Source organism: Bombus fervidus, chromosome 6 (assembly GCF_041682495.2).
Source record: "Bombus fervidus isolate BK054 chromosome 6, iyBomFerv1, whole genome shotgun sequence".
NCBI lineage: Eukaryota > Metazoa > Arthropoda > Insecta > Hymenoptera > Apidae > Bombus > Bombus fervidus.
The window spans coordinates 9321710-9345543 of NC_091522.1; the positions used below are offsets into that span (position 1 = coordinate 9321710).

At 33.8% G+C, this 23834-nt stretch overlaps 1 protein-coding gene across 4 annotated transcripts; it reads left to right on the plus strand.

Moving 5' to 3' along the window:
* The first annotated feature begins 46 nt into the window (after positions 1-46).
* Positions 47-23158, plus strand: LOC139988018 (endoplasmic reticulum aminopeptidase 1). Of its 4 annotated transcripts, none has more exons than XM_072004926.1 (15): positions 47-466; positions 3537-4571; positions 12801-12950; positions 13046-13131; positions 14048-14144; positions 14414-14496; positions 14679-14884; positions 14983-15163; positions 15519-15744; positions 16099-16661; positions 16737-16968; positions 17591-17996; positions 18138-18280; positions 18510-18862; positions 19222-23158. In XM_072004926.1, exons 2-15 carry the CDS (start codon positions 4439-4441, stop codon positions 19375-19377), a joined length of 3015 nt encoding a protein of 1004 aa, XP_071861027.1. In that variant the 5' UTR covers positions 47-466; positions 3537-4438; the 3' UTR covers positions 19378-23158. The 4 variants fall into 4 exon arrangements, with proteins under 4 accessions (XP_071861027.1, XP_071861029.1, XP_071861028.1 ...); XM_072004928.1 differs by lacking the exons at positions 47-466; positions 3537-4571 and adding exons at positions 10739-11450; positions 11530-11708; XM_072004927.1 differs by lacking the exons at positions 47-466; positions 3537-4571 and adding an exon at positions 10739-11708.
* The last annotated feature ends 676 nt before the right edge of the window (positions 23159-23834 follow it).

Here is a 23834-nt window from a genome sequence, read left to right on the forward strand (position 1 = left end):
TCCCTGCGTCCGGAAATTTAGCCACGCTCGACTCTCAAACTCCCTTCAGTGCCATTCTCACCGTTCGACTGCATACATGTGACGATGGTGGCTGTTCTCGTAACGAAAGAAGCCCCGTCTCTATCATATAGCCTGTGCGAAGTTTAAATCATTCGGCGATGCAATCGTGGCTCGTACAGTTGCGAACTGGTGCCGAATCGAGCACAGACACGCCGCGCCTTTTTCTTCTCGCTCGAACCGCTCAACCCGCCGCGTACGTAAATATTCCCTTCCGGTACAATGTTTCGATAGTCTCACGGTGAGGTGCCGGTTCATCGTGTTCACATACGCCACTGGTATCGAGAAAACGAAATCGACGAATTTCGAGAATATTGATCGGTTCCCCATGGAATCGACCAGCTGGATTTCTTCCTCGACGAGGGAAATCCTTTTCCTCGGTGTTCGCGTTTTCTCTCGCCTGCAGAAGGTTAGTCCTCCACATTTCATACTTTATTTAGATCTTAAAGTCCTTTGAACCTCCATGTACCTTCGTCGTGTAATTTTTTGCGATTGAATATTTCCAGCGTTTTGTATTATCGTTATTCGGTTTGGTTTCTGATTAGACTGGGCATCGAATAATTGAAAGACGTTAAGGATATTGGAAAGTCACAGAGAGGTCTTTGTTTGTTATATTAGCTTCGTTTGTTTGGAGGGATTTCTCGACCGCGAAAATGGGCAGGGTCAACGTTCTATCACGAGGTACCGCGTCCGTGTATTAGACGCGCACACGAATGCTGTTACCTGTGTAGCAAACGGAAGTAGAATGAAACAAAAAGTTGCATACTGTTTCTCTCTCCGTTGAAAATTCACTCGCTGAATAAGAGAACTCGCCGACTAGTTCGTTTCGTACGCTAGTTTCTCAGAGTTATAGAAAAAACTAGAAAAATCTGAAAGACTCCTCGGACGGTTCTACAAAGCTTCTGTTGTTCGTATGATATTAATCGTATTAAATGTGTTCACATTAGAAATTCACATTCGCTAATCAGCTCGTAATCAATTTTTAGATACATTTGGATCCAGAAGTGATTAAAAATAATGTTTAAAAATATGTATGAAAAATGTATTGTATATCTTCTTTTGCTTCTTAATTGCAGTATTATATATTAGTTTATTCATTGTGTTGATAAAAATGTTGTCTATGAATTTTAGCCTATCTACGTGAAAAACAAAATTTCTTAGTATTATCATAATTTATGACTCAGTTATGATTACTGAAGATAAATAATTATACTTTGCCTTTTCACTTAATTGTAGCAATTCGCCAAGTAATTTACCAATTCTGTTTCTACTAAATAAATTTAAGGAAACGTAATAGATAAGAGTATCTAAATCTGATATAAATATTTATAATTCATGCATCTTGCATAACACGTTTGGTTTTAATCCATCTACTGTCGTAGGAATAAACTCTGTTTCAATGTAGAAAATATTCTGAAATTACAGACAATTTTCGCGTAACCTTCAGTAGCTGGCACATGCATATCACGTAATATTATTACGTAAGGTTGTGCATATAAAGTGTTATTATGTTATTTGCAAACGAGGCTGACTGCAGAAATAGTCAAAGCTATAGTTATATGTATGAAATATCTATAACTACGAACAATAACGCATAATTGTCTCGATTCTATACATGCTATCAAAACAAAAGACGAGTTTCCACTGTACGTAAAAATTCCCTTGTATTTCTCGTATGTCGACGAAAAATTTCTTGTATGTCGACCATTTGCTTTAACTCGAAGAAAAATGATGATGTCTATAAAATAGCAATATAAGACGTATGATTAAGATAACTTTGAAAGCGTACTTGAATTTTTTGAACCTTCGGTTATTATTTCCTTTTTAATTGGGACAAATAATTAAAAGAGTTTCTAGTCTAGTTTCTAATCCATCAAATATGATCGACTTTATTTACACTTTGAAAACATTTTAATTTGTATCATTTTTGCTCCAGCTATGTATCTGATAAGATATAAATTGTTACACTAAAAAATTAGTAAATGTATATATATAGATGTAAAATAAAAGAGGGAAAAGACGTGGCTGGAATTCGTGAAGAACTTTAAGGGAAAGAGTTTACCAGGAAATTAATACTCATGAGAGATCAGCATGTATAAAGACTTCGTAATCTGTTCATCGAGATTAAGGGAAATCAATAATGAATTCCTAATGTAATGAATTTAATTTTTCATGGAAGTGAATCCTGTAGCCATGATTAAATTTATTCCCTTTTATTAGAAGATTGTAAATATATATCTCTTAACAGAATAATTAGAAAATACTAAATAATTCTATTAAATAAATTTTATACTATCATGCTTGGTTTTCTTGCAATTTCATTATTGCACAAAAAAGATCATCTTCAAATTTACCAAATACAAGCGTGTATTATACCGATTAAACCATGGATTTATATATGTAACATTTATCACTGAATCATTCAACTTTCATTTACATCCTAATATCAATGATATTTTCAACAATACTCACTTACCTTGACTAGAATAGGACATGTGTAATTATATAATTAATGAAATTGAGAGGCACGTAGCGTGTCTGAATTGAAAGAGAAACAATTCGTACGTGTAAACGAGAGACGACGATAATGGAGATGAATTAGCACCCAACTCGGTAAATGCATAATTACCTGCTACCGAAATGGAAAGAAAGTGTCGTTCATGATTCTAGCGGTCCTCTTATCCTCGACAACTCTAATTACAACGTCTCGGGTAAAACCTTCGTTTAAAATGAAAGTTCTACAGGACAAACCAGTGTCTGTTGTATGAACAATTCTCCGCCGTATATATATATATATATATATATATATATATTTTTAAATACACCTCAACGAACACCTAAACAAGAGGACGTGAAAAACATTGAGGATACTGATGCATATAATTGGCAGCTTTGTTGTGGCTATAAAAATAACTTTATAAAATATGCGTTGAGTGTGAAACGTACGACCGCACTGACCTATTATATCGGCCATGTATTATAATTATAAGCCTGATTAAGTGAATAATAATTAAACAACGCTGGCCTATTATCTATATAAAACGAACAAATAATATATGGTGCATTATAAAAATTTGATCGATTCTTAAACTCTTAAGACGCGTGTATAAATTAATAATAATGTCTTAGGTCGAATCTTGGATTATGTAGAGATAAAAAAGTATGTTCTTCAAGGATACAATATGAAGATATATTATATATTATATATCATATAAAATCATGATTATTTTAAAAAAAAACAATGTTTTCAACAGTTTAAACACTTTGAATAAGAAATATCTGCCAAAATTGATTATATTATTACACTTAATATTACTTATTAATTATATGCATATTATGTGTATATTAGTAGTTAACAATGCATAGTTTTATGAACAACATGTAGTATATATTTAGAGAATATTTTCGAATAATTTTTAAAAATAATTTTAAAAACTATGTATAAAAATATTGTATATATGTTTCGTACTTTGTTTCAGATACCATGTCTAGCGATACACTAAGGAAATATTGCACAACTTTACAAGGATTATTAATCCATCGTTAGCAAGCAATCAAACAAAAACCAGCCAGTTAGCTGTTTACAAAGCTAATACGTATATTTAATATAACAATCTCTTTTAATTTGCAATTTTAATGACTGCTTGTTGTATTTGTTTAAAATATGACCAGCCTTCGCACACATATAGTGCAGCTTTATATCACGCATACAGTTTTACAAAAACTAGTGAACTTTATCATTAAAATAGAAAGACACATAGAACTATAATACAATATCATCCAATAGCTACGAAAGTAATTAGTGTAAAAAACAATCATTGAGTAAATCCACGTGCACTACCCGACTAAGGATTCAAATTTAACTAAAACGATCAATAGACTACTCCTTTTATAAATCACGAGTATTTGTACGAAATTTATACGCGAAACTATCGTTTTGTAACAGCTATAAATCTTTTTCTCGATGACATTTTCCAACGCTTTGTGACGGGGACCAATGTATAGAAAATTCTTCGCCTTGAGTGACATCCGTCTGCACACGACGAATAGGTAAAATAATAAAAATACGTTACGAAAACTATCGACTCGTATTAAATATAGATCGAGCAAATGTATCGTGAAAAAGAAGTGACGAATGTTTAGAGTAAAGCGTCGAACGAATGAGAGTTACATAGTTCGCATGAAAATTCCTCGATCCGTTGACACGGATGCAAAAGAGAAATACAAAAGTGCATCGTTCTCTAAAAGCATCAACGTTGAAGAATGTAATTCGCATCAAGTCACGAGAAATAGGAAACCAAGGAAGCGTGCATCTTCCGCTCGAAACTGCACACAGTGCGAGCTTACTGGATAAAAAGGCCAGCAGAGGGAGAAAAGCAAAATGCCAGGGGGAACTTCGACGCGAGAAAGCAGCGAGGCGATCCGGATGGAGCCTTTAGGTAGAACCTCGAGTTCGCGAAGTCCCGGGCAAAACGGAACCGCTAACACCACCACCGAGGTGCCGATAAATTCAGGTGAGTAAAAATCCACTTGCACCGAGAAAGCACGTTTACTACTCTCTTTAATGAGTTAACTTACTGCCAACCTCGTACGGACTCTTAACCTGAAATTTCATTAACACTGGGGAAACAAAAATGGTCTCAGCGGTATTCTACAACCGTGGTAAATAAAATTGTTCCCTTGGCGGTTCTGTTGCGAAAACAAAAAACAATTTTTCTATGCAATGAATCTGCGGTGAATATGCAATTTCTTTTCATAATTTGAAAATTTATATTTCTATTCAAATGTGTTTAATAATTAGAACTAGAGATTGATTTTCTCTATACTTTCTTATCATGATGTATAGAAGTTAGCTTGGAATGTATTTTAAAAAATTTAAATTAACACAAAATGTACATTTTTTAACGTTTGAAATACGGTCACGGTGTGTGTGTTTTATTTTACACAAAGCTTGAAAAGCATATATATTAAGCATAATTACTGGTTTTAAAGGACATATCACTATTATTCATGACCTTATATTCTTTAAATATTATCTTTCCATGGATCTACAAAATTCTGACTTGTTACAATGATAATTGCCATCGTTAAAAATGCAACACCTATAACAGATTATGATCAAAGTGTTTATCGAGTTGTTTTAACACAAAATGAAAAACGGGTTTAATCAGGAAAGATTCAGAATTGCTATTTTATTAAACGTTTATGTTTCATGAAGTTTATGTACCTGATAAGAATCTAAAGAACTTTATCGTATCTATAAAACTTTATTATCGTGTAAAGTGATAATTCTTTATATGAAAACAACGCGACTATGATCCAAGAATAATTTTTACAATCAAGTAGTAACTAACGAGTAGTAACTATGAAAATATATTTAGGTTGGTCGAGTTTATGTACTATTCTAGTGAACACCGTTTCCAAATCTGATCAATATCGATAGAATCACAGCGTTTATAGATGTCTGAACTTTTGAACTTGTGACCTGTTTTATTTTAACGTATTTATGTAGGTTTGTTTCCGCCTTAAAAAGTTACCCAGCTTTTGACACAAATCATTCTAATATTGATGAGTCTCGTACATTTGAAACTTAGAAATATACATTTCCTCGCGAGTTAAAGCTACGGGTGAGCCTACAGGTAGTGCAACGTTGTAAAAGATTCAGGAGCAACGTAGAGACCATGAATTTGGTATTAGTTCGTGGCCAGATATTTTTTTATATAGCCGACGTATGTAGTTATATCAAAATAATGTATTTTTTATCCAATACTGAAAAAATGAAGATAAAAGTACAACAACGTTGAGCAATTAACTCTTTATCAGCGGCACGTCTTTGCGACTAGCAATGACTTGCTACCGGAAACATTTTTAGAAAGTAATCAGAAATGATCATTTCCTTTGAATTGTGTCTTTCAAATTAATTGAAGTATTGACATTGTTACGACCGTTCGCGGAGAGACGCGATCGCGAGAAGGCACGTCAACGGGAGTCGTAAATTCCCGTTACGATTAAACAATCGACGCCACGAACTGATCGATCCCCTTATTTATGTTACGATAATAGGGGTGGTTTAATTGATGTTACACTGTGTTAATACGTATATAATAACGTTTATTCCAGCAGCCTTGTAAAGATGAACAATTACAGACGTGTTGACTATTCTAACGAAGTATAAGAAGTTTGACTTAAGGGTAGAACCTGTTACAGTCTTGTAGACTATTCTAATGATGAAGAACAACTTTGACTTGAGGGTAGAACCCGTTACAGACTTGTTTACTGTTCTAACGACGAGGAAAAAGTGACGAAAGTAACGATGCTGTGTCGGAGGAGAGCTAATGAAGGGTGTGTCTAGCGCACAGGACCATCGGATTTGTTAATGACATTTTTGGTCGGGAAAGTGAGGGTAGTAGACATTGTTTCTGATTGGCTATTAAGACTGTTGGTGGATTAGGAAGGGTCTTAGCTGCCCTCGATAGAAAGTTGATAGTAGGAAGCATCGTACGTGAAAAAAACTAACTTTCCCGTGTTTTCCCGTAGTAAACCATAAACCTTAGAAAACGCTTCAGTAAAAAGATCTTTGTTCGATCTGAAAAACTTTAGCTAAAATTTTCTGAGATTTATGGTCGGTCCTTGAGAATCTTGAGGATACGCAATAAGGATGTGCGGATATCTGGCTGCCATCCTGCCCGCGGTATGTAGCCTGGTCTAGGTGTAGAGTCTGCCGACGTAACAGACATAGAGATTTAAGAATATGTTAAAGAGGTCTTTATTATTGTTTATATATTATTTATTAAAAATTATTTAAGATACATGTTAATTCAATTACATTGCAATATGAATATTACATCTCTTCCTATATGACATTCTACATAATTAGATAATTTAGGTTTAAAGTATTAACATTACTGTAAAATGTAATTTTATTATTTGACGTATTCACAAAGATATTGTGGCTGATGTTATCAGATACTGTCCAAAATTAAATACGAAATCAAAATAACATAGATAGTTCTCATATCATGCATCGCATAATCCAAATTTTTATAGAAATTCTGTAGAAACAATTCGGTAGAAACATTATTATCTAGAAGATAGAAAATTATTTGTTGGCAGGTGTTAAAAGCCTGTATTTTTAAACCTTTATTTTAAAAAAAGAAAATAAGATTGAACACGTGTATATTATATAAAATTATCGTACCATAACACACCTTGCTTAATTGACCTTATAATTCTGTTACATACTGAACGCAAACCTAATCTAACCCATATCTACATATATATAACTGTAGTTTTTTCATATTTAAAAACCACGATAAAGAATAATACAGTTTAACGTATAATTAGCCACGGTTACTATTATTACGTAATAATCAATTTATTTATTCAAAGATTAATTTTAAATCAGGGGGCAAAATCTTTCAAACGCACGCAATGTTTAAAAACGTTGAAGTTGAACAAATTCGATTATGATAACAGTTCTTGCTACCTGTAAATATTTATTATTATGAATTTTGAAAAAATATTTCATGCAGGTATCTTACACATGTTTTTACATTTTTACAATCTGTACATTTTTATATTCTTTTTATCACAAATACGTAAAAATCTACAATTTAACAATAAACTACTGGATTTATGACAAATTTCTCTTTACACTACAAGATTTTAAGCGAATATTATTTTTATACCTTTTAGCATTGAATTTTAACAAATTACCACACGTGAATTTTCTTGAGGAATCTATTCTCTGAATTTCACATTTAACACAACTTTACTGGATTTAGAGATGCGCCCATCCTTTGAAAAATCGATTTGCCCCTTTTTCATCTCTTTAGGAGTTGAATTTCGAAAGACGATAAGACACGACCGTATTCATTTTTAACGAGCAGTTCATTTACCGAACCTCAAATTTCCAGCTTTAGCGAATATAGGGATACGGTTACCCTTTGAGAAAACAACTTTACTCCCCTTTTCACCCCTAAAATGGTTGAATTTTGAAATACGCTCAAATACGTTTATTTATTTTTAATGAGGAGTTCGAAATATTGAATTTCGCGTTTGCAATATTAGCAACTCGTGAAATATGAGTATCCTTTAAAAAAGAAATTTGACCTCGTTTTTCCCCTTCAGAGTTTGTATCTCCCAAAATTCGACCTTATCGCCACGTCTAAAAAGAAGTATATTATCCAAATTTCACGTTTCCACGTACGATGATGTGGGCTTGGCGTTGATGAATCGGTCAGTTAGTTTTGTCTTTTATCTTCAGATATAGATTCCAAATAATTTATTTTTATATATATACCGATTTCTCAGAGTTGGCAACAAATGTTGCAGCGATATCGATCTGTTTCACACAAGAACCGTTCCCCGTATCCCTAAAACTTCATTCGCAGGTCAAAAGCCAGACAAGAAACGGAAATGTTGCCCCTTTCTCTAGTTTGAATGCCATTGCCAGCATTCAGCGAAGACTTTGTCCGTCAAGGATATTGAACTTCGACAATCCGAACGGCTCGAGTACCCTCATTCATACTATGAACTGAAAACTTCTAAGAGGTCCTCGATAGCTCCATAATCACTAATACAAGGACAGGATTTTATTCCGTGCTTGCATTGCATTGACGTGTTCCAATTTTTTTTCTCGTATATTCTTATGCTGATTTCGCGTTCATTTCTTGATAATGTCAGCTTCCATCGTTCCAACTCGAATAGCTTACTAGACGAATTCTGTTATAACGATCGTATGGAATCTAGATATCTGTACACACATTTTATGAATATGTTGTATGTGCTGTACGAAACATTTTGAAATTTCATTGGCATTATTAGGGCACTCGATTAATTAATCATTGTAACGTAAAATTATTTTAGTCTTCGGTCCTTACTTGGTTTTGCCTAAAGAATTATTTAACTATTGACTAAACAGAAATTCTGTATATAATCATATTATATACATATAATTATTTAACAATGAATTTATAAAGGATTCTTTCTAATTTGACTTTTGTCGAAGATATTTCTAAAATCATAGCCATAAATAAAGTAACAAACATCATGTTTAGTGTCTCTGTGGAATTCATGTCAATGCTATCAGGAATATAAACGTGCTCGGAATAATATAGATAATTAGAATGGATAGAAGGCAAGAAATACTTATGTGTAAATATACGAATGGTGCATATATGAAATATATGTTTCTTCAAATAAAACTTTAATCGCACTATACATATACTTATAGGAAATTATTTTCATATTAATTAATTTCATTATCTTAGATTTATAGAAATGATTAATTTTAGAATTCTAAAATTCCTAAAGTAAAATAAATTGTAGTATCCTATTACGTTCTAAATCTTAATATTATTAAACGACATAGCACGTTCCATGCAAACTATAATATAGCGATTAAGATAAAACTCATTTTATTAGGTCTAGAACGATGACAATGCAAAACACATATTGAATATGCATGGCGGTTGTGTGCACTGTCGGTCTTTCTATCGTATGCAAAAACGAGACTTCTCGTATCGAATGTTTAAAATGCCAATACTTCATATACCGTTCAATAGCTTTGTAAAGTAATTGTGTTAGTAGCGAACTAAAATGAAAATCCATTTTCTACACAAGAATTTATTACCTATGAATATTTTCGTTAATATCGTATAAATTAATTTTCAAACAAAGAATATTCATAAAATTATATCATTTAAATCGTTTCGTCGCTAAATAATGCGTCACTAGAATGTTACTCGTTCATAGTTAAGACTACAAACGTTAAGTGTACGATTATAGAAAAAAATACAATATTTCGCAAAGAATTGAATTTTTTCTTTTTATCTATAATTGCATAGTTAATATTTCTAACGTTAAATATGTGCAACAAAATGATAATTTTAACAATGGTATTTTAACAACGAAATGCGTTACATCGCGCGAGATGGTCCGTGCGACGTCCCTCACGGTCCGGTCGCCAAGGCCTATACCTCGTTACACTGACCCGTAATAAACCCACAGAACCACCATAAACTGAATCTTTTTAGCTTAATCTCTAATCATATAAGTATTTTCGGTTTTTGGATGATTCTTAAAACAGTCCTTAAGTTTATTACACGCTTTTACTAATTACGAAGAAAGCGGATATTTGTCCAGCGAAATAGCAGGTTTTTCCAATGAACAAGGACACCCATGAGCCACATCTGCAGGAGACTTTCTCCTCATATTTTATTTATTAACATTGGCTATAACCAATGGGCATCTACCGAAAAGTGTGAACAACGAATCCGCGTTCTTAGTTCAAAAGGGCACACCCACACCGAGCTTTCCTCCTTAATAGTACGAGACGGGTCAATTACTGTTCTACAAATCTTTGTGAAGTCAGTCAACTCCTGATCCAATAACAGGATATCGCCATCACTACAATCTACGCGATATCAAGTGAATGTTATATACTTAGACGACGTAATATCAACTGTTATATGTTATTGAAAATACGTATATTATAGAACTGTAGACTACAGTTTTATTACACAACAAACAGCCCTATTATCCCACAAGAAATAAGGGGATCGACCTGTTCGTGGTGTCGATTGTTATAATCGTAACAGGAATTTACGACTCCCGTTGACGCGCTTCAACGCGATCGCGTCTCCCCGCGACTGGATGAAAATACAAAATGAATGAAATAACATAATTTCGCGAAAATATTTAATACTAAAATACGAGCCGCGGAGTATTGAAACCTTAAAGGAAAGCAGAGGGAAATACCAAAAATGGTAGAGAACCTTCTTACCAACCCAAGCGTAGAAGTAAAATGGCAAGTAGGGTAGGAATCACTGTGAAGGGTGGGTCACGGATGGCGCCACAGTAAAAGCAACCAACCATCCCCGCTACAAACTGTAGACGAAGCGAGGTGCGGCGTGGCGACAGCTGCAAATTCACCTCCGTAAAGCAATCCGCCACCAAGGTTTGGAAAGTCGCCATTTCTGCCTAACTCCGCAGTCGCTATATCCACGTTTTAATACCAATGAGATGTCAATTCACGACAAGCTGTGTGAATTAATAAACGGAGCGTTGACGGAGATCTTCGAGACCGCGCCGTTCTCGATTTCACTCTGGATTCTGTTTGTACTTCCGTTCGTGATCGTATTCGTGCTCTTGCTCGTGAGTCTGTTCATGATCTTGTTCACGATTGTGTTTCCCGTGTTCCCCGAATACGTGCCCCTGCCCGAACTTCTGGCATTGTTAATGTTCATGCCTATATTTGCGGCTCTGCCGATTAGGCTTTGAACTAGACGCACGACAAACGATTAAGAAAGAAGAAGGAAAAGAAAAACGGAACGAGAACAAGGAAAGAAGGTTGAGCCTAAAGTAACCGCAAGCACCCAGTGAACCAGTAGGTAAATCTGCCAATCTTCCTCTGTGATTCCTTGACCTTGACATTCAAACCGACGATGTATCAACGAAAGTAACTACTAGGCGAAGCAGGGAAGCTACGAGTACGACCGCCCTAATTCTGGCTGAACAGAGAGAGCCCTTGATCAAAATCTTATATGCCACGAACGACGGTCAGGTAAAAGAAATCGTTCGTCGGAGACCGCCGCCAAATCGGTTCACGATGAGCGAACAAGATGTGGATGACGTTGCCTTTCTGACAGGTGAGACACGTCAGAACAGGCATTCGAGAATTTTTGTGGATTTTCTCGAGTGAAGCTCAGGCTCTAGTTTCGTTCCCGTTGCAATCTCATACCTAGGGTAGCTCCTACCAATTCTAACAGCTCTGTTTGCCCCTTGACCTCCCTTCCTTTTCACGGTTTCCCTTCATTTCCTCGTCCTTATTTTCCATTGCTTCTTTTTTCCCTCTCTTTTCTTTACACGCGGTTCTCCCCTTTTCCTTTGAAATCGTTCGACCAGATGGCCCACTTACGACCCTCCGGGCTACGAATAGGCTATACGAGGAGCACGTGCGTGCGATCAATAAGAGACAAACCTCTGATCTTTCAAATTAAAACACGCAACCCGGCTAACCTCACGAGTTTATGTATATGTATCTTCTTGTCGACCGATTAACTAATCATCATCCTGCCTGTGACAACAAATAAAACCACTTGCAAAGTGTGTGAACACATCTGTCTGACATAGAACCATACAATATGTTGCAACACGTATCGTATAGAACAAGCCACTTTATCCAAATGACGTGAACTTTTCGAGCAAAATTGCCTGAGAATTGTATATACGTCGATATTAACTTTTGTTTACTTTATACTTCGCTTGCATTGAAGGAAGCAATTTAAGCATACGTCTCTTAAAATTATGCGTATTCAGTGTACTATCTTGTAATGACGCCATTCTTACCAATCCATTCAAATTGAATTTAAATTGATTGGATGTTATAGAGCTGTCATTCGATGAAAAGATATATACGCAGCATTTCACGTGTTTTGTTGGAGTAACTGCATTAACGTCACTGTGGACTGTCGCTCGGCAGTCAAAAATCTAGGTCAAGTGTGTAACCGAGGACAGGAAACTTGTTTCTCACGTTAGTGGACATTTTACGTTTGGGAACTTATACGTTTCACCTACTTCTTCAATTTTCAATAATATTTGTACCTCTTGATATATATATTTCGTTCGATATTATAGACGACATACGTAATGTTTCCAAAACAAATTCAACGCGTTTCTCATGCTTTAAAATAGGGAGCGTATGGACGCTTGATCATTCTTCAGGAGACTCTTTGTTCCAGGAGACAGTAACACAGGATTGCACAAACGTAGTATTTATGAGCACAATGGAATTGTGTGTTCTCAAAAAAGGGCTCTCTGCGTAGCTACCGTTGTTTTTGCGATCCTTTTCGCCATATCACTCATCATTGCCTTCGCGGGACCACAAAATGGTAATGTAACGTTCCCTTAATGTAAATAACATTTCAATTTTGTTTCTGTATTACTCGATGCTTATTATTGGTTTCTCCTTTTCCTTTTTTAATAGACTGCCCTTGTGCTGGAGAGAAGCCACCCAATCTGGAAATAGAAGACGATGAAAAAAGTAGCGAGCCTCTTGCAACTAATGGAGAGGTATGGTTATTTGTATTTGCTCTGCTGGTTATACGATCGAAGTGGAACAAAACATGTACTTCGTAACACATATTCTAGACATAATGCACAAGTAATAACGACCGTATGTACTCGAGTTCTCAAATGGTACAATGAATAATGTAGATTCGTCAATGTTATTCATACATGCCATATGATTTCAAATAATCGTCAAATAATGACATTATATTAAATTTTTCTAAAAATATATTTAATTATATATTAAAAGAATATCTAAAGAATTATATCGTGATAAGTACATTAAAGAATTTCAATTTCGTGTTTTTGCATAAATACAAGTCGTAGTATTCATTCTAATCTTTCACAAAAATTTGAAGGGTCATATATTATATTCCATATATCATAAAATAAGAAAATAGCGATTACTTATTTTCATTGCAAAAATGATGCAAAGTTTTTAATACAAAATACAGTTGTTTAAGATATTACTTTTGGAATATAAAGAGAAAAATCTATCTGACCTGAAACCTTTCTATGCCGCGGTACGTAGAAAGAAAGAATTAGGACGTATAGAAATGCAAAATACATAGGTATGTCATGTACGTATATGTGTATGCAAAGTGTGTTCTTTTGTATGTCACATTTCAATGCTTGTGCCTGAGCCTTTGCTTGAAGCTTACTGTGAACGAGCTATAAAACGTCTTGGCGGGAAATCAATTGCAAGGCGTCTATAGTACCATAAATTTCCATACCCTAGAGTCTAAAGTATCATAATCTAGGATTGCCGGTTATTTGATCAATTTTATTGTTGATCATTCATATTTTACTAGCAGTTACATAAATAGTACATCTTTAGCATCGAAGATGAAAAATGTATGCAATTGCAGTAGCTCGCTCAACGGTCTAAAAATAATTTAATTGAATGAAACTGTTACAGGTGTTTCCTTGGAATAACGTGAGGCTACCTACGTTTGTGCATCCTACTAGGTACAATATCACTATCCATCCAAATCTTACCACCTTAGAAGTAAAAGGTAAGTAGTATATTGTTGATTAGTTTTAGCTAACGTTCGAGAATATTAATTATTATATTTTTATTGCAAAAGAACTTGTTTTAATTTATCAAGCTTTTCCAAAACGTTATTTATTATAAATATGTAGAAAGACATTTAAGACAGAAATCTTACAGTATCTTTAAAATTAAGAAATTACTTTCTGGAGTAAAAAAGTAATGTTTCCATAATACTCTGCACTAAAATATTTAAGAACGAAGAAAAAAATAATTTTTAATTTTCATTTTCAGGACAGGTCACAATCGAATTCTATGTCGATAAAGAGACCAACTATATCGTCTTCCATAGTAAAAATTTGACAATAAATGAGAAAGTGAGTATTTAAAATAATATGTGTGTACAGTGGCTCCAAGTATTCGTACACTTACAGACATATTTTATTAATATATTATGTATATTTATATGAATTTCATTAATATACGTTATTATGAGCCACTATACATACATCAGTATCATATTCTATCTGCTTTCTGATCGCTAAAAACTGGTTTTTAGATGATTCAGGACCGTAAAGGCCACAGATTAAAAATTGCAAAATTACTGGAATATCCGAACCATCAACAGCTGTATTTAGAACTGGAAGAGAGTAAATTTCGGAAGAGAGGGAATTACACAGTACACTTGAGGTTTATTTCGAAACTGACGAGTGAACTCGAAGGATTTTATCTTAGCAGCTATGTCACCCCAGAAGGAGAAAAAAGGTCACTCTGAAACTGTAATAATTTTCTGTTTGGGAAATTGCTCAAGGCGTATTTTCATTTTGAACGAAATCGTAACTGAATTATTTTTTCGACTATAGGTACCTCGCCACGACTCATTTCGAACCTACGTATGCACGCTCGGCATTCCCATGCTTTGACGAACCACAATTTAAGGCTAAATTTAAGGTTTCGATATTTAGGGACAGATTTCATATCGCGCTATGCAATATGCCTGTGATGAACACCGAGGATGCGGGATTTTACATGGGCACCGGACTGGTGAGTACGAAACTAATGAAGTTATATTCTTGTTAAATTATTTTATTAAATTAGTGTTATATTATGATATATTATTATTGGTCAAACATTTTTCTTTGTTTCTCCCTCATGAAATATTTGAAACCAAATATCATTATTATTATTTCTTGTTTCACACATCTGAATCGGATTTACAAAACATCGTTGTATGTTGCTAAACGTACTATAATTTTACAAAGCTTCTTAGTTAAAATGTATAGTACAATAATACTGGAAGAAAAACGAATACTATTTTATATAGTATAGTCTATAATTTATATTATTATAATTGTACTATATGTACGTAAATAACAACATTTATTGCAAAAATTTTCAGCTTCGCGATGATTTTCAAGAATCTCTAGAAATGTCGACGTACCTGGTAGCTTTCGTGGTTTGTGACTTCAAACGAGTCTCCGAATTGACTAAAAGGAATATTTCCGTGAGTGTTTATGCAGCAGAGTCGATGCTTCCACAGGCAAAATACGCAGTAACTACTGCTGCTCGTACAATGGATTACTTTGAATCTTTTTTCGGGGTACATTATCCATTGCCTAAACAAGGTACGTAATCAAATCAGAATATAAAAGTAACTGTAAATTCACTTGATAATAATTTCATTGGTGCAACAGAAAGTTTCTTATTCATGGTGTACCAGGTTTCTCTGGACAGACATTTCTAGTATACTGTATGGCTACGAATAAGAAAAAGATGTTTTGCAATTAAACTAACAAATTCCGTTATATTTTGAAGTACAGCTTTCATTTAATATTATAACATTTCTATTTTAATATTATAACATTCTTTTCTTATTTCTATTCATAGGATATACTGACAAAATATAACTGAAAAAATTTATAACGCCTTATATATCCTATATCAGTTTTTAACATATAAATTTTATTAATTTCTGATAGACTTAATAGCTATTCCTGACTTCGCCGCTGGTGCAATGGAAAACTGGGGCCTAATCACGTACCGAGAAACATCAATACTCTATGATCCACAAGAGACATCAACCGATGCTCACGAGTGGGTCGCTATAGTTATAGCTCATGAATTAGCTCATCAATGGTTTGGTAATCTCGTCACTATGAAATGGTGGAACGATTTATGGTTAAACGAAGGAGCGGCCAGTTTCTTCGAATACAAAGGAGTGAATCATATCTCACCTGAGTGGAGCATGATGGATCAGTTTATTTTAGACAAAACTCAACCAGCGCTTGATTTCGATGCTTTGGCAAGCAGCCATCCCATAAGCGTGCCGGTTAAAGATTCAAATGAAATCGAAGCTATATTCGATGATATCAGTTATAGTAAGGGCGCCTCCATACTCAACATGCTTGAAGGGTTTTTGTGCGAGGATGTTCTGAAAAGTGGTTTGAACGACTATCTGAATTCGCACGCGTATGGAAATGCGGACACGAACGATCTCTGGGCGGTCTTTACAAAACATACAAATAATACTTTTGACGTAAAAGTAGGTATAAGTTTGAAAGATTAATTTTAAAAACTTATAATTTCTGGTGTTCCATGAAATACAATGTGTCGGCAGGCTATTATGGATACATGGACCCAACAAATGGGTTTTCCTCTGATTACGATCACACGTAATGGGAATACCATCACAGCAACTCAGAAGAGATTTCTAATTTCGCCAAAAGAAAACGATACAGAACTGCAAGAAACAAAATCGCCCTTTGACTACAAGTGGTATGTCCCGTTGAGCTACTACACAGACAAAGAACCGCGCAAGCTTCACAACATATGGATGAATTTAACCGATGGTAACACATAGGACAATTATAACGAACATTTTTTTTTTAGAGATGTTTAACAGCATTAAGCGAGAAATCGTTAAAGGAATCCGTTCAAAGGCGATATAAAATTATTTCCAATTGATCTTTTTTCTTTTTACTACAATTCATACATAGGAGATTTATTGATTTTCGATCCTATCTTTTCCGCCGATGTTAGATAGGAAAAAAAAAGAAACACATTGACAACTATGATTTTTGATAAAAATAAAATGACCTTCGTTAACCGTGTTTTTTTTTTTTTTTTTTTCTAATTGAAACATTAAGCTAGAAAATGAAGGTGGTTCATAAATGAATTCCAAAGTACAAAAAATTAAGAAAAATCAATTGCATATAATTTTATATGGTTTTCGAATAGCTTTGCAATTATTGGGCTTTATGAATTATTAGCTGGCAATTTCATTCGTTTCGTATAATCATTTTTCGAATAACGTAAGTCTCGTTCGTACATTTTAAAATTAAAAAGTAATATAATATAATCCAAATTCATGCGTGGAAAATGTATTTCTTGATACGAGTGAACTTGTTATCTGATAATAAATTGAACCATATCTTCGACCTCATGGAAACAAAAATTACTACATATTTTCAGTAACGTTCGAAATACCTACCGACGTGGAATACATAAAATGCAATGTGAATCAAAGTGGATTTTACCGTGTATCTTACCCAGAAGAGATGTGGTCATCAATCATCACTACATTATTGAATAATCACACTAAGTTCAGTCCAGCGGACCGTGCTAATCTTATTGATGATGCGTTTACGCTTTCCGAAACAGGCGAGTTGAACGCTACCGTACCTCTTGAATTGTCTCTTTATCTTTTAAATGAGAGAGATTATGTGCCATGGACTACTGCGCTCGGATATTTACATTCTTGGAAAGATAGATTAAGCGAAAGTCCCGGATATAAAAGATATATCACATTCTTGAAGCTTTTATTAACTCCAGTTATTAAATACGTCGGTTGGGCAGACGAGGGATCACATTTGAAAAAGTAAATATAAAATCTTGTTAACTTTAGAACACCAACAAGTCATATTTATAACTGACAAAGTTTCTAAGATTAGGAAGATTAGAATAACTGTCAACTCTTGTACATCGAATATCTTAAATTTATTACGTTTCTTTTCCACAGGTTATTAAGAATTGCAGTGCTTCAATCAGCTGTATCAGTAAAATTGGACGATGTTGTAAAACCAGCAAAAACCCTTTTCGAAGACTGGATGTTAAAAGGCAAACGAATTGCCCCAAATATACGAGACGTCATATATGTTGCAGGTAATGCAATATTATTTTTATCATGCATCCAATATGTTCACCACGTTCATTCGTAGATTCATTTATTTATTTGTAGATTCACTGATATTCAGATAATTTCTAGATACGTTTTATTCATTCGCTTGTAAATTCATTATATTTGTTCATTGCATTGCGTTTATTCTTCTTTGTAGAAGAATCAAATTTTATTCAATCATTCGTTACATCGTATACATTTTTCTGTGTACAGGAATCAAATTTGGTGGTGAGAAAGAGTGGAATCATTGTTGGAAAAATTATCAAGAAACTCAGGTACCAAGCGAGAAACGAATAATGTTGCAAGCGTTAGGAGCGACGACAGATTCTTGGTTGCTACAACGTTACCTTTTACGATCGTTAAATCGAGATATGGTGAGATCACAAGACGTTGAAGCTGTTATAGCCTCTGTCGCTACCAATCCCGAGGGTCAATTCCTTGCATGGCGTCATCTCAAAGCTTACTGGCCTCAGATATATGTTTTATTCGGAAACGGATCGCTGACCATGGGTAGTCTTATATCTGTTGTAATTTCTGACTTTTTCACAGAATACGACTACCACGAGGTAAGTAGAAAATATACCGTTTCATTTCTTAAACACAATTTTATAATGAAACACTTTATTAATAATGTTCCAAATATCATTTGTACAAGAATTATTTTTAATTTTATCATTGTATTACTTGCAAGTGAATCATTTCAAATTTTATTGTTAAATAGCTCTAATAAAGGATAAAATTATCCTGGCTTCTTCTTTCTGTAATTTTGTACCTAAAATATATTCTATAAAAATAAGCAAGAGCACGCATAGTTCTGTACGACATTCAGGGCGATTCAATTGCTGAAACTTTCAAAAATTCCATATTTAATTAATAATCCTTTCCATACGAGCCTGTAATAAGTATTTTTGACGTTGCGTCTTAGGTTTCGGAATTCTTTAAGGAAGTGGATGTCGGAAGTGGTCGGGGAGCATTAGAACAAAGCCTAGAAACAATCAAGTTCAATATACATTGGGTAAAACAGAATGCAGATGTCGTTGATAGATGGCTCATAAATTATTTGGACAGTCACACAAGTTAACCCTTTGTTTATCGGGAATGGGACACGAATGACGCGAAATTATCATCCATACATTTCGTAACAATACTTACGTTTTTCATGGTGCTCATCGATACATGATATCTTCGTGTGACACGATATAGTCTAAGAAAAAAGTAAGACGTTTGTTACTATCCAGAAGATAATCGTTTATTTACCACTTAGTTAGGTATATACATAATAATTCGCAGATCAAAAATGACCCATTTCCGTCGTACCCATCAAAAGATTCTTCTCATCGGTTAAAAATCAATGATCCTTCAACGGACGAAAGATCGACCAATACTTCGTCAAGTTGCGAGGCCTCTTGCACAATAATTTACCAACTAATAATATTAGTGACTTGACAATTTACAAGCTCTACATTCTAAATTATTCCATAATTTCACAATTTATTCGTCAAATAGGAAATGATTTGTAAAATTCACTCTTAACATTTCATTTCTTTTATTATCAAACTTCTTAATATAATACAAGAGAGTTTATTAATGATATTATACAATGGTTTGTACTTTGTGATTTGTAAAATTGCACTAATATCAGTTCAATCGTGTCAAGGAGAGCAAAGAAGTATTAAACTCCTACCAAAGTTCGTAGTATCAGATTTTTGTCCGTTGGAAGAAATCTTTCGATGAATCGAAACAGAGCCGAATTGTTTATATGTAACACATTATACACCAATTTATACGCACTTTCGAAAGTATTTATTTATTATACATGCAGTGCGTGCAGATTGGATTTATTATATATAAATAGAAAGAGAGAGAGGGAGAGAGAGAGAGAGAGAGAGAGAGAAATTATAGCGAGGAGAGAACAACGTTGTTCCTAGGGTAGTCGCTAACCCATCGAATTTTTCCGGGAAGAACAAAAGGGCTAACGACGTACGCCTATTAACGTTGACACTTTAATCTCCCAAATAATACTATACTTTATTACAAGGAGTGACAGTTAGTTATCTCCACGTGATGCCCAAGCCCCATTCCTGATCCATCCAGTACAGTAATTCAACGGAATGCTGAAGATTTGACGAGAAACGCTACTTAACATATTTCACGAATCAGCCCTAAGCTCTATATTAAAAGAAAGAGTAGCTATAAATACGATCAGTAATACAGAATAATATTTTGGCCTGTGCTAGAGTACGTAAGATTTTTATTCCGTTTAACGTTTATACAAGTATAAAGTTACAAGATATTTACATGATTATTTTATTGATACAAAATTTTTGTAGCGGTAAATGTCAATTGTACAGTCACTAAAAAAAGAAAAAATTAACGAATTACATTATAATATGTAATATAATCGATGACGATCATTAGAAATCCATTTTTCGATGAAACTCAGCTGCTCTTGTAAAGGATAGTGTGATTCGCTGTAAATACATAAAAAAGAAAATCAAGGAACGACGTTAAATTGCGTTAGTACTGATCAAGTAATTACAGAAAATGCCCGAAACGATTGTTACGAACAGTCAGTTAATATAAGTAGCATATCAATATTGGAGAGTGTTCGACAGATTAATTCGGCCAAATCTTTCGTCAAAACAGAATTCTAGTTTCGTGGAAACGGTGATCCGACAGAGAAGATTTGGCCTCGAGAGAAAGAACATATTACGAGGATTGTATCGTCCCTCGGAAATAATCGCGAAAAATTGATGTACCGTGTGTGTTGTGTATTTATATTACCGCAGAACATTGGATGCGCGGGATATGTCTCGCGTGGCATAATAGCATAATAGAGAATCGGATATTTTATTATGAAAAAGTGTATAAATTTATGTATGTAATCTTGTGATGCTTTGTATGGTATGTACATATTAGCGTAAGAGAATTGTGTGCTCTGTGTGGTCGGATATATTTAAAAGAAAAGGTATCTAGATGCATACAAAATATGTTAATGCCAAAGTTAACTGCTGGCCTTTACAAAAAAAAAAAAAAAAAAAAAAGAAGAAGAAGAAGAAAAAGAAATATTCGTGTGATTTTGGTATGATTCGTAATCTTGAAATGCTAATGAGATTGAATTGAAATTAACCACTGTTAAACGTTAGGTATACATTTGTCGTGTACTTACATCACTTCCTACGTTCTTCTAATTCTCTATCGACAATAAACATAAAATATAAAACGATATAACAGGGAAATATTTAAAACAGAAAGAACGATTTCGTTTACCACTATTTCTAATAAATGAAAAATCGATTTAGCATTTGAAGGTTAAAGCACCAAAATCAAGATAACTGTACAGAACGCGATGAAAAAAAAAAAAAAATCAGAAAATACCGAGGATATTTCGGTGCGGTGGTGTTATATGTATAATATGTATAGTACAGAAAGAACTAGGTTCAACGCAAAACAAATTTTTAGCCCAATCAGAAAAGAACTCGAGACACTCTGTATACGTTTGGATTTTACTCCATGAGAGCTATTTTCTATGCGTCTTTTATCTTCCACTGCCCGTATCCAATGGTCGACCAGATCTCACGAATATTCAATTTTACGTGTTCTCATCACTCTCGTTAAACAATCAAAGCACTCGTTATCTAACAAAGAGACATTCACAATATAATTAGTTATTTCACTATAATTAGTTAGAGCACATAGGACACGATTGATCTCTCTATCCTTAATCTATCAATAAAAAAAACTGCCGACGATGCTTGCAATTCGAATCCCCCCGCGAACAAAAGAAAAGAAAGGAATAGCATTTTTTTTCGAGATTCATGCCATTTTTTACATATTTTCAATCAGAGTACAATTACTTGGAATCCCGACGAGTAACGTTTCTTGATATAAAATATCGTCGACTTTTATCGGATTAGGATTTTCTGGCCGGAACTGTACACGCATGTTTACATTTAGAAAAAGTAAAAAAAAAAGATTTATGAAAATAAACGGCTGCATGGATCGTTCATCCCTTTAAGTAGATTTTGATACACTCCAACGGCGAATTAATGAATCGACGCACAACTAGATACCTTACATGTAAATAGCATATTTTTTCACTAACGGATATTCTCTCTTGTTAAAGATTTAAACGGACGAAGTCGCTCCACGATATTTGCGAAAGCGTTCGGTTCGCCGGTTCGCCGATTCGCCATTTTCAGTACGAAGGGAGCACGAACCGATTGGCCTACTTTACAACATTCGTATTTTAGCCGAAAGTACTTGTTTAAGAAGTAATACGCAGTTCTATCGCTTTCGTTTAAGAGCGAAAATCGCACAGATCGTCATGTTCCTTTACAAAAAATATAGATTTACGTCTAATCGTAAGTGTAACTGTCATGAAAGTCACGCACGATTATTATTGTTTTATCGATTACTTTCTTCTTTTTATCACTAATTACAAAGGTCTAACAGTATTAGAAAAAAAACCATTCTTTACCGTGGTGTTAAGGATTATATCGAATAATAATAATATATATTTGTTTTTCGAGTTTAAGAACGATTTAATAAATAATAAAAAAAAAAAAAATCGAATCCACTAGATGCGGAGTAAACCGATGCAAAAGTTCTACCGAAAGACTGGACATCAGAATAATCAAGAAGAGTACATACTTATATGTATTTTATGCAATCACGACCCGATAATGTTATGTCTTAAGAGAACGAGGCTGTCTTGCATCTCATATTTATGAATGAATTATTGATACAACTATATATTGTATACCGTTCTCTACTGTACTGTTGTCATAGATATTTTGTTGTATAAAAGAATGCGAGATATGTACAAGCATACAAAGGAATATATTATATGTTTAAAATAACGTACACGTCATTTCATTCTTTCATAAACATTTTTACCTAAATACATACTATCCATCTATATGAAGCTATGAAGGTATTAACTAAAAATTTAAGATATAAAGTAAATATTCTTATAGTTCGATATTACGGATACATTTCTTATAAAAACAGTTGCGACTAAATATAAAATATGACTCTTATGATATTTTGTCTAGAACATTGGTTAACAACCTTAGATTATAATACGTGCCCGATATCTATGTATTGAATTCTAGTCTGGATAGAATATGAAAATGTTCCGCTATAAGTGCATACATCTCGTAAAAACCTTTCTTAGTCAAACATTCCACTTCCTTACTACTTCTACCATTTTCTTCTGCTAATTCTGAAGCCACTAGTATATTGACTATTATCTTAAATAAGAGTTAATCAAATATCATCATTTGCTATTCTTATTAACTAATTAGTAAATATTATACAAATACGAGATTACTGTATTCCGATAAAAATATGTCCTTATTATTTTTCAGATATATACAATTAATTAAATGTATTACAAAATAAATTACGAAATCTGTATCATTCTTTGTAAGTCTCTTAAAAAAGTTATAATTTTGTTTATGAAGAAACTGTATTTGTTTACAAATAACAATATTATTCATACGAAAATGATTGAGAGTTTAATAATTAAAGATA